We start from the raw sequence: 12,911 nt of genomic DNA on the forward strand, positions 1-12,911 counted from the left end.
CAAGAAAGTTGAGATCTAAGTACCTCATCTAACTGTGTACCTGTTTGTACTCACCACCAAATCTTCCCAAAGATGCAGCTGCAAGATATGAGTGTCACTGAAACTAGCTCAAGCCCCATGTAACCTCTGTGGGCCTCAGGAGATGGCAAAATAGCTTCAAAAGTCAGAACTTTTGGATATATTGCATCCTTTGGGTTTCCAAAATGCCCAAATCCAGTTACTTGAATGCTGGACTGTGTCAAAACCCGCCCCTCTGACTTTGTAGCACAGGTTAAATGAATTGAAAGTATTTTTGTCAGTCATTATAACGAGAAAGCATGTTCATAATATCAGGTTCATCACCCCAGGCTACTGGATGGGTTATTACTTATGTCGTTCCTATAATTAAATTATTCTATAACTATAATATACAGTATTTTAATTTTTTCGTATTTAATGACAACTATGAGAATATTCTATGAATATCTATGAGATGATAAGCCTATGCATTAGATATCGGAGCTCAATCTCTAATATTTTATTTTAAATGTAAAAGCATCAATACTAAAGAAAATAATCCTAGACCTTTCTGATCAACACTAAGCATCTAGCTTTGTTCTCATTATTTTTCTTTTGATTCCTTTAGGACCTCTTATTGGCCGCCAGATTTTCAGATTCAGTGAAGAAGGCCTTGTGAATGCTCGGTTCGACTACAGCTACAACAACTTTCGCGTCACCAGCATGCAAGCTGTGATCAATGAAACCCCTTTGCCCATAGATCTGTACCGATACGTTGATGTCTCTGGTAGAACAGAGCAGTTTGGAAAATTCAGTGTAATTAATTACGATTTAAATCAGGTCATAACTACTACAGTGATGAAGCATACCAAGATCTTCAGTGCCAATGGACAAGTTATTGAAGTTCAATATGAAATCCTAAAGGCAATTGCCTACTGGATGACTATTCAATATGATAATATGGGTCGGATGGTAATATGTGACATAAGAGTAGGAGTAGATGCCAATATAACAAGATACTTCTATGAATACGATGCTGATGGGCAACTTCAAACTGTTTCTGTAAATGATAAAACCCAGTGGCGTTACAGTTATGATCTGAATGGAAACATCAACCTCTTAAGCCATGGGAATAGTGCTCGTCTTACTCCTCTCCGATATGACCTCCGAGACCGCATCACCAGACTAGGAGAAATTCAGTATAAAATGGATGAAGATGGCTTTTTGAGGCAGAGGGGAAATGACATATTTGAATATAATTCTAATGGGCTGCTGCAGAAAGCTTACAATAAGGCTTCTGGCTGGACTGTGCAGTATTACTATGATGGGCTTGGGCGACGTGTCGCCAGTAAGTCCAGCCTAGGGCAGCACCTCCAGTTCTTTTATGCCGACCTTGCCAACCCCATAAGAGTCACTCATCTGTACAACCACTCAAGCTCGGAGATTACATCCCTGTATTATGATCTCCAAGGTCACCTTATTGCCATGGAGTTAAGCAGTGGCGAAGAATATTATGTGGCCTGTGACAATATGGGCACCCCACTAGCTGTGTTCAGCAGTCGAGGTCAGGTGATAAAAGAGATATTGTACACGCCTTATGGAGATATCTATCATGACACTTACCCCGACTTTCAGGTCATCATTGGTTTTCATGGAGGACTCTATGACTTCCTTACTAAATTAGTGCACCTGGGGCAAAGGGATTATGATGTTGTTGCTGGTAGATGGACGACACCTAATCACCACATATGGAAACAGTTGAACCTCCTTCCTAAACCATTCAACCTCTACTCCTTTGAAAATAACTACCCAGTTGGCAAAATTCAAGATGTTGCAAAGTATACCACAGGTATTTAAAAGGTGTAAAACTTTACGCTAAACTTGAGATAACTTGGTGGTGTTTATCACATAATCTCAATGCCTTTGTAAATATGCTTCCTCTTCCTGCCAGTTAGCCCACAAGTTATTGTGCACTCACTCTCTTCCTTACTCTTCTAGAGTGAGCAAAACTATGCAAGTTGGCATAAAACATGATGCTTTTGCGTCCCAGTACATTTTTTCTTTCCTTTTAAGATTTCTGTTTGTAGTTTTCACTCTTAAAAGCTTATATGAATAATTTCATAAAAGAAAAATTCAGCATTCTGTTGCATCAAATAAATCTAATATGACAGTCTGTGTGGCCTTAGTACCACTACTGCATTAAGAGTTTCATTGCAGTAACCTGAACCTATCTCTGTGATTATCCATGAATCAAAAGGTTTCCTGGGGCTGATGGCATAGTGGTTAAGTTCAGTGCACACCACTTCATCGGCCCAGGGTTCACAGGTTTGGATCCCAGGTGTGGACCTATGCCACTCATCAAGCCCTACTGTGGAGGCGTCTCACATACAAAATGGAGGAAGATGGGCACAGATGTCAGCTCAGAGCCACTCTTCCTCAAGCAGAAAGAAGAAGATTGGCAATGGGTGTTAGCTCAGGGCCAATCTTCCTCACCAAAAAAGAAAAAAAAAAGTTTCCCAGTAGAGAGAGGATCATATGTTTTAGAGTGGGTCATATAAGGGGGAGTTCTATCTCTAACTTCCCATTGGCTAAACATATTGAAGGCAGGAGAGGCATCTTTCAAGCTTTCCACAAAAGTTGTAAAGTATAGCCTTTCTAAATTTTTTCCCTCTAAATTTTGTGTCTCACAGACATTGGAAGTTGGTTGGAGCTATTTGGTTTCCAGTTACACAATGTTCTACCTGGATTTCCCAAACCAGAATTGGAAAATTTGGAATTAACTTATGAGCTTCTACAGCTTCAGACAAAAACTCAAGAGTGGGATCCTGGAAAGGTTAGTAAAAGTTTCACCATCTCTATTAAGCCAAAAAAAAAAAAAAAAAAAAAAAACAGAAGAGCATCGCACACCATGAAATGGTATTAACATGTATTTGCTTAGTTATTCTTGAGTCTTCTCAATTGAATATTCGTTAAAATGTCCGTGATTAATGAGGAGGTAGAAAAAAGCTTCCATGAGGAAAGGATCAGAGAATTGGAGCTTTTGGAAAAGAAAAGACTAAAATGTGACTTGACCACTGCTGCAGTAGACAAACAAGAGGAAAGAGGAACTGAACTTTTAAAATTCTGAAATGGGCTACCAAGGGCAATTATGGATTCTATATAGAGAAAATTATTCACTTAAAGACATAAAAAGACCAGATTTACACCTGCAAAATAATTTAGGGCATAGTGCATTAAGAGCATGGGAATAATACAATTAAATCATTCTGATAAAGAAAAAGTATCTAACAGTAATGAAGCAAAAATAATATTACAGCGATAAAGTCTCTGGAAAAATAGTAATACCAAAATATTCAAGACTCAGCAGATAAATCATCAGGAATAGAGGCCGGCCCCGTGGCCCAGTGGTTAAGTTCGTGCGCTCCGCTTAGGTGGCCCATGGTTTTGCTGGTTCGGATCCTGGGCGGGGACATGGCACCGCTCATCAGGCCACGCTGAAGCGGCATCCCACATGCCACAACTAGAAGGACCCACAACTGAAATATACAATTATGTACTGGGCAGGATTTGGGGAGAGAAAGCAATTTAAAACAAAAAAGATTGGCAACAGTTGTTAGCTCAGGTGCCAATCTTTAAAAAAGAAAACTTAAAAAAAAAATCACCAGGAATATGAGGTACAAATGAAAACAAGAAGGAACTTCTTCTTTGAACCGAAAGAAATAGGAATATCTGTATTTGTGAAAAAAAAACCGCTTTAAAAATAAAACTATGGGGCCAGCCTGGTGGCGCAGCGGTTAAGTGCACACGTTCCTCTTCGGTGGCCCGGGGTTCGCCGGTTCGGATCCCGGGTGCAGACATGGCACCACTTGGCATGTCATGCTGTGGTAGGCGTCCCACGTATAAAGTAGAGGAAGATGGGCACGGATGTTAGCTCAGGGCCAGTCTTCCTCAAATAAATAAATTAATTAATTAAATTAAACTGAAATTCGGGTGCGAGGGCTTGAAATTTAAGTGTAAAAACTATAAAGGAAAGGAAATTCTAAGTAGATCCTATAGGTTTATCCCTTTTTGTAAATACATATAAGATGTAAATGCTTTTTGTAATTAAAAGTTCTAAAAACAGTTTAGCAAAATGTTGAAAATTGCTGGAGCTTTGTAGTGGATACTTGGAGGTTCACCATTCTCTTCTCTTTATTTCTTAGTATGTTTGAGATTTTCCATAATAAAAAGGGTTTTTTTTAAGTCCACGTAAAAGGGTCAGTGAACTTCTTGCTGATTTGTCATCATTTATAAGGTTATAAGCTGCTTGAAAGCAAGAATGATGGGCTATTCATCTCTTTAAACCTCCCTGTGCCAAATGTGTTACTCTACGTCCAGTAATAACAGCTATTCGGCGTTAGTTAAATTAGTAACAATGAAATGTCTTTGTTTTGGGGGAGCTGGACCTAGCTTAACTTGAAGTGGCTTCTAGCTGAGATTCTATGATATCAAGTTGGAACATATTTCCTTATGCTTAACTCACCAAGATATCAAGAAATAAATGCCAGGTGATCAAGTCACCTGTTAGTCTTTTCTTTTCCAAATCTCTGATGAAGGGATTCCAAATTTGGCTTGTTTTTAAATCACTCACCAGCAAATTAAAGGGAGAAGGAAGCGACCTTGCAAGCCTTTGCTTTCCAGAATCACCAAGCCAATGACAGGTGTCTGATCCTGTGCTGCACTTGCACTGTGCCTTTCCTCTTTTCTAGACTATCTTGGGTATTCAGTGTGAGCTCCAGAAACAGCTCAGGAATTTCATTTCCTTGGACCAACTTCCTATGACTCCCCAATACAATGATGGACGGTGCCTTGAAGGAGGAAAGCAACCAAGGTTTGCTGCTGTCCCTTCTGTTTTTGGAAAAGGTATAAAATTCGCCATCAAGGATGGCATAGTCACTGCCGATATTATAGGAGTAGCCAATGAAGATAGCAGGCGGCTTGCTGCCATTCTCAATAATGCACATTACCTGGAAAATCTGCATTTTACCATAGACGGGAGGGACACTCACTACTTCATTAAGCTTGGCTCTCTGGAGGAAGACCTGGTGCTCATTGGTAACACTGGGGGGAGGCGGATTCTAGAGAATGGTGTCAATGTCACAGTGTCCCAGATGACTTCTGTGTTGAATGGGAGAACTAGACGGTTTGCAGACATCCAGCTCCAGCACGGAGCTCTGTGCTTCAACATCCGGTATGGGACAACTGTCGAAGAGGAAAAGAATCACGTGTTGGAGATTGCCAGACAGCGCGCTGTGGCCCAGGCCTGGACTAAGGAACAAAGAAGGCTGCAAGAAGGGGAAGAGGGTATTCGAGCATGGACAGAGGGGGAAAAGCAGCAGCTTTTGAGCACTGGGAGGGTACAAGGTTATGATGGGTATTTTGTTTTGTCTGTTGAGCAGTATTTAGAACTTTCTGACAGTGCCAACAATATTCACTTTATGAGACAGAGCGAAATAGGCAGGAGGTAACAAAAAAAATCTCTGCCTTTGCGTCACCAAAGACTGCCTGTTTTTAAAACATAAAACGGTTTATTGTATTGGTTTTCTAGATCAGAACTCTGTATATGTAAATATGGAGGAAAAACATATCCAACTGCCTTTCAATGTGACGGAAGATGGTATTTTAATATTGTTTGTTTAAACTCTTTAAGAAACGACAGCGATTTTTAGTTCTTGTGTGGCAGTATTCAAAGTAACACAAGTAGAACTCAAACAGCTAAAACAAAGTTCTCAGAAAGCACCATTTTCAATTTGTCGAGCCATGCATATGTTCAAATATAAAGAACCCAAGGTTCTATATCTCTCTTGTGACACGAAGTTTCATATTTAACTGTTGGCAGAACTTGCGGGCTATTTGAAAAGGTGGTGCAATAGTATCTGAACCTTGCATTTCTAAAGACTGCCAGCCCTTTCGCATTTTCCAGATCTGTTATAGGAAACTTAAAAAAGTGTAAAATGTCCTCAGCCACCATCTCCTAGAGTCAGGACCCATTTGCCCTTCCTCCCTGATTATTCCTCCTTGCTTGTTAAAGTAAATGCCATGTTGTTGTGCTGTGTTTTGGCGTGTGGTGCTGGGTTCTGTCTACCACGCTTCCCTGTGGGTGTGGTAACCAGACTGAACTGCCACTATTTGCTTGTGTGTACATGATGTCAAGGCAGCTGGCCAGTGTAATTTCTCCCATACAACCTGTTTTGACTAACAGTTTTTACCAAATTGTCCAGCTGTATTGGCGTCATGTAAACATAGCTTTTGTTAACCTGGGTAGGAATTTCGCATTTATATATAGGGTGTGTTTGGTCATAGGTTCACATTAGTGATTCAGTATTTATACACTAATCCAATGATGTTGTGCACAGGAAAGGTAATTTACTACAAAGTATAATTCTGGTACAAAAAAAGAGGCTTTAGCAGGCATACATGCCTGGGATGCCGATAAATACATTCACTACTACTGCAGAAATTCATCAGAGCTAAAATCTCAAAATAATAGACCTTGTACTAAGATGAAAGGAAAGTTCCAAAGGGAAGATCAAACCAAACATCACAGTAGTTGCTGCCACATTGTTTCACCCACTTAGATTTATCTTTCAAATGTACAATTCTGTATTGAACATCTCCCAGCCATAGTCAGGAAATTTAATTAAATGAACTCTTTCCAACCTACAACATTTCAACTAATTATAGAGAGGCAGACTATTTTTTACTAAAATAATTTATATGGTTAGTTATTTTAGTTCTCTGTCTTGGCCAATTTATTTTGATTTGATCATCTCCCAGGCCTAGGAAAAAAAGTATTTTCCAGGAAGGGTTCTTTTGTTTTATGATTGTTTAAAATTGGGAAAAAGGTCAGGATTAGTGTTAGTATCAGCTGTAGTTTCTCAATCTCTATGAATCCTGTAATAAAAGAAGCCCCTTGGTAAGCTGGGAGATTGGTGCCCAGTGACAAAGAGACAGTTTATAAAATGCTGTGTAATTGTAAGTTACCACAAATGAAAATACATGACAGCACAATGTGGCCTGTAGAAAATTCCCCTGAGCCAGCTTCAGCACTGTCATCACCGAGTCTGGACATCTGCTATGTCTGAAGGAGAATTTATGATGGAACGTTACAGTTTGGATTCTTTCCAGCTACTACCTAAACGCAGAGTGGGGTCATTGCCTTGTTTTGTGATGACAGTTTCTTTGAAAATATGCAAAGTCAGAATCCAGGCTCATGTCAAGGTTTTCAAAGAGTCTGGCTCCTTACTACACAAAGTAGAGAGAAGGAAAGGCAAGGACCCGCAGATAACAGAGGAGGGTGTATCCAAACATTTCATTTTTCAAACCTGCAGGTTGGGATTACCACATTCTTACAGGGTATTCCGAGAGTGGGAGAACTCATGAACTCATCTCTCTTTTTAATTGGAAGTGCATCAGCTCAAGAGATTACTAAGCCAGACTACAATCATATTATTGAGGGTTTTTTTCCTGAATCAGGCCTGTGTTAATGGTAAGGTATTTATCCAGGATGGGATTCTAAAATTTCTACCAAACTTGTTGAAAATTTGAATACCTCCACACCAGCCTAAAAATGGACCTTAAGTTCCTAGAACCTCTGATGTTCTTTTAAATCAATGGAAGAATAATTTGTGAACTGTATATAGAGAGTGCATTCATAAATGGGATGATGTATTTTATCACTAATCCAAGATGTCGATATTAGAGTCTATTTTGCTTATATTTTAAGCGATTATACTTTTTTGCAATTCACTGATGATGTATCATTTTCAAACTGCTTTAAATATCCATTAGAAACAAATATTTGAAGCTTTTACTTAATAGTAATTACCTTGAACTGTGCATTTCTAGTTTGTAATACATATTTATTTTGTTTGTGCCTTTGGTTTCTTAAAGTTATATTTGTATTATATTCAGGAAATGCACTTTTATCACTTACAGCTGTGGTTTTAATACTGCCTTGAACTATTACTGTTCTCTTTAACACTTCCAAAGTTTTTGGGAGGAAAAAGAAAAAACCCAAAAGGTTAGCACTAATGAGTAGTAAATCTAAGAGAAACATTCCGGCATTTCTTAATAAGAACGTGGAGATATTGAGTACATCGCTTCCTATTCAGCTGAATACAAAGAATGCCTTCGTCGACCTGTAGTTCTGAAGTTTAAATTAATGAAAGGACAATTTGTTTGCATTTGCTGATGAAAGTAAAAGCATTTTAAAGAGAAATATATGAATTTCTCACACCCAGAAGTCAGGCGGCTGACACTGCACAGCCACACACCGTTCAAGTAAGTTAGAGTGAGAGCACAGTAGTTGGGCTCTCTTATGAAGAACATTCTGGGCTGGAGGCAGAGAATACTCCGTAGTTGTTTCTTTTTCTTAGTTAGACCCATTTTATTTGTGCTTTTTTGTTTTGTTTTGTTTTTACTCTTGCACTACAGTCTAGAGATCCAAATAAGCTGAAAAGTTCACAGTTTAACAGACATTTAAATATATTTATTTTTAGTTGGCATTCTAATCATTATTGATTAGAAGCATGACTCCTGAAGGAAAGGGAAATAAAGCCCAATTCATACTAATTTTTAGCAAAACACTCACCATATAAATAGGCGTATGTTTTATTTTTAACAACCCAGCAAAATAATGTATAAAACAAGCGTGTCCTTTACTGTCAATTTATCTAGAAGATCTATAATATATAGACTATATGTATAATATAATATATACAACATAGCCAAATGTATTAAAACGACAATGTATAATTTGGAATTCACATGCTAACTACATAGAGAGGTATAAAATTAAATTATAATTTTCATAAGATTTTCTTTTTCATCACTGTTAAGACAGTTTCAAACATTCTATCATGCTGTCTCTACTCTTTTTTCTTTTTTCTTTTCCTTCCTTTTTTAAAAATATTTTTTTAATCAGACCAGGCCCCACTGTAATATCACCTAAGAGAGTCAGGGCAAAGTTTTTACATTTATGAGGATATATTCCTGTAAGGACAGCTGTAATGGAGTTCAGTGGTAATGGAAGCAAAAGTACAGTAATCAAGTGTTGAAGGAAACTGTTGGAGAGACTGGAATGTCTTGTAGCTTGTGGGAAAACAGAAGGCTACAGATTGGATACAACATTCTTGTTTTCTTGGAGGAACTCACATACACGTAGCTGACCTGACTAGTACTTCAGATCTCAGACTGCTCTTCCACAGCCTTCTGTAAGGTTCTTTATTCTGCAACAAAAAAACAAAAACAAAAAAACAAAAAAAACAAAAAAGCAAAACAAAAAAAAAAACAGAAAACAACAAAAAAGAATTCAACCACAAAATAGTGACTGTTATTTCAGTGTGTCCTTCATGTGAAAGCTATTAAGGACCAAATATACTACTGTGTGTAAGAAGAAATTACTTCCTAAACAGTAACTGAAAATAGTTAGAGTTAAATTTGCTGTGGATTTTGTCTTGGCAGTTGTCATCTTACATTATTTGTCAAAGGAAATGTGTTTGGCAGTTAAAAATCTTTCCTTAGATTTAGTGGTGGACTTTAACCTCTTAAATAAATGTTAGTATATCAGATTGTGTCCTTGAAAAATATTTTACTTGTATGAATCATGACAATGTCTAAATCTTTACTATTCTTCTGGCAAAAGCATCAGTAAGAGAGAAGGTGAAAAAGAGAAGTATAGCCTTTACACCAGGAAAATATTCTTTCTAGCTGCTTACTTTCTCATGAGAAGTAAAGATGTTTACAGTGTATGCCAAGATTTTCAGTTTCTATATAACAACAGTTAGAGGTTCTAATCATACTGAAAATTGTGTTATAATGGCCTGAGCCATGTTGCTAGGAAACAATAGGTTCCAATTTTGTATTCCTGCTCTCACTCCTGTGCTGAAAAGTGACTGGATACTGTACAGGTTCATGTTCTCTGGCTGCAGTTAAATGGTCTTTTGCATTTTGCTCTGGCTTTCAGGCCAGAAGCATGCATTTTTCTACAAGAGCATCACAACAACACGCTGTAAATATTTAAAGTTAAACATTATGTGTCGATATTTGAAAGAAAAAAGTACTTTGAATATTTCATTTTTAAAAAATAAAATTGCAAATGAACACCGTGTCCCATTTTATTCACGCGCCCAACTGCATTCCCAAGTCAGCCTGGTCACCTGAGATATGAAAAGCGGCTCCCTAACAGGGAACAGTAAAACTGCGTCATCTCAAAAATGTAGGTGCAGAAATCAAAAAGGCATTAATCCTAAGCAGACGTCTCTTCATTTTTATTTTTCATACAAATAGGATCTCTGACACAAATGACCATTTAATAAAAAAAGAAAAGTAGCTGTTGCAAGTTTAAATGCCTCTAGGCTATGACTTTTAAAAAGGTTTCTCCTGTTGATGCCTTCTTCTCAGCAATAGAAAGAAAATAAAGAATTGCCAAACAGGTAGGGGAGGGCTAGGAGGGCAGAGCACCCAAACGCTCTGGCAAAGAATGAATGGGGGACAATCAGTAAAGACTACAAGACAACAGCTCTTCCAAGGCTCTACATCTTGGGCAACTACAATGGCCATTTGGCACTTATTTTTCGCTAGAAGACATTTATGAGTGACACTCGGAAAGCTGGCCAACAGATCGTCCAAAATTCACCTTGATAGTAACGGAGTACCTGTAGTCCAAACAGCCTGCTACTGAAACTCACTTGGAATCCTGGAATTGACACCACTCTAAAATGCCCTGCTGCCTTTTTATTCACTGATATATACATAGATACAGTGAAAAGACTCATGGAGCAGAAGACAATCCTGATTGTTTCAACACAACCCATCAGCAAAAAGAAACGGGGGCAGGGGGGTGTTGGAATTTAGTATCACCTGGAGAATTTTTTTTCAAACTATGCATCCCACCTTCAGAGTACCAAAAGAAAGAGGTAAGAGCTCCTACACTGAGAGAACTATTAAAGGAGATAAGAGATTTCTCCATATTCCTTCCCTATTCACCCTCACTTTTAGAGATCTTTGAATATCAACACTATTTAAACATTTAGTAACATTACTATCTTAAATTTATATAATTCTATTACCTCAATAATTCTGTGAGGTGAGCAAGGCTCAATTGTTCCCACTTGGCAAATGCAATAATAGTAACAGACTGACTTACCTAAGGTCACACGGAAATCAGTGACAAAGCCGAAAGAAAATTCGAGTCTCATATATTATGTTGATGGGCTCTCTCTAGTCAATCAGGTTTGTTACATCTTCCTACATAAAAATATTCATTTAAAATGCAAATGACAGGGCCGGCCTGGTGGCACAGTGGTTAAGTTGGCATGTTCCGTTTCTCAGCGTCCCAGGGTTCATTGGTTCGGATTCCAGGTGCAGACATGGCACCGCTTGGCATGCCATGCTGTGGTAGACATCCCACATATACAGTGGAGGAAGATGGGCATCGACGTTAGCTCAGGGCCAGCCGTCCTCAGCAAAAAAGAGGAGGACTGGCAGCAGATGTTAGCTCAGGACTAATCTTCCTCAAAAAAAAAAAAATACATAAAATGCAAATGACCTAATGATGAAAATTCAGCCTTTTACTACAAGTCTGGCCAATGATCCCAAATTATGAAAGTGCCCAAATTGGATAGTTTAACTTCACTCCAGCTGCAAACTGCAAAATCACGCTATCCCATTTACTGCAAGGGCAAACATAAGTGACAAAGTTGAATTTATAGCCCACTAACAGGAAGACTAGGCTTCTTGTAACCTTGAAATGCTCAAGGGCAAATCTGGGTTTTATTATTCATAGACTTTGGATTCTGAACTCGATAAAGTGAATCAAATAAAACATACGCTGATGTCTAAACATCCTTAACAGATTTTAAGGCTGTTTCCCACATTTTTAATTCTCTATCCATTCTACCACAAATAATATCTTAAATCCAGCCCTTTGTTTATACCAGACTTAATCAGAGGCCTACCTATATACTAACACAAAGGTACCCTGCCTGTAACAGCCAAACCAGCAATTACCTAAGCTTGTCTCCCTACTGACCTTATCTCTTAACAAATTTCAGAGGAAATGAACAGGTATTTGATAAATTGTCATGTTCCTTGTGGGCTTGCTGACACACTTTTTTCTGAAGAAGGGTGTATACTTGGAAATATATGTGCGTTTTTCTATCTTGACTCAGCGTCTTACAGGTATATGTTAGCATGGCAATATTTTAGATATGGCAAGGATATGACCTTTCTGAAAGGTGCAAGCTATTATGTACTGGGAAATAGCAAGGATGCTCATGCTGGGAAAGAAAAAGTGAAAAAAATTTGATGAATAAAAGGCCAGCAAGAGAAGACAGCAGGTAGGCACATCAACTGGAAAGTTTGACAGTAGCAAAATCAGAAAAGCACTTACCTTTCTCAGGGAATCGGTCCAATATGATAAGAAGGCCTTCATCAATGCTTTATTTACTATATTAATAGCACCTATTTTTGAACATTTTTAAAGGAATATTTTAACACAAATTAAGTAAATAAAGCTTTCAAATATTTTATTAAAATATAAAAGACCATTAATGATTCAAAAAGCTCTTTCGGAAAAGGCTCTGGTAAAGGAACATGTAAACATAATTCATATATTTAGGATTATTCCAGAATGAACAAATTAGAGAGAGTAAAAATTGCTTACACCTATTAAAATTTAAACCCAAACTACAAATAATTAAAAATTATCTAAACATATGCATTTTATTTTGAAAGTCGGCTTTCTGAATTCCTTTGCAAGTTAAAGTGATGCTTGTACTTCTACTAATGGTAAACAGCCCACAAGACATTATTGTGGCCATCCTCCATCTTTGCACTCCCATAGCATCCATGTTAAACACTCAGAAATCAGA

General features: G+C 37.9%; 1 protein-coding gene across 1 annotated transcript in view; it reads left to right on the forward strand.

Annotated features, from left to right (window-relative positions):
• TENM1 (teneurin transmembrane protein 1) overlaps positions 1 to 10,106 on the forward strand; it is a 526,446-nt gene extending 516,340 nt beyond the window's left edge. The window contains exons 30-32 of the mRNA XM_046672513.1: positions 626 to 1,846; positions 2,688 to 2,830; positions 4,746 to 10,106. Coding sequence (XP_046528469.1) covers positions 626 to 1,846; positions 2,688 to 2,830; positions 4,746 to 5,504 — 2,123 coding nt within the window. The 3' untranslated portion in view covers positions 5,505 to 10,106. The remainder of the gene's footprint in view (positions 1 to 625; positions 1,847 to 2,687; positions 2,831 to 4,745) is intronic.
• Positions 10,107 to 12,911: the final 2,805 nt, after the last annotated feature.

The sequence above is a fragment of the Equus quagga genome, chromosome 10 (genome assembly GCF_021613505.1).
Source record: "Equus quagga isolate Etosha38 chromosome 10, UCLA_HA_Equagga_1.0, whole genome shotgun sequence".
NCBI classification, from domain to species: domain Eukaryota; kingdom Metazoa; phylum Chordata; class Mammalia; order Perissodactyla; family Equidae; genus Equus; species Equus quagga.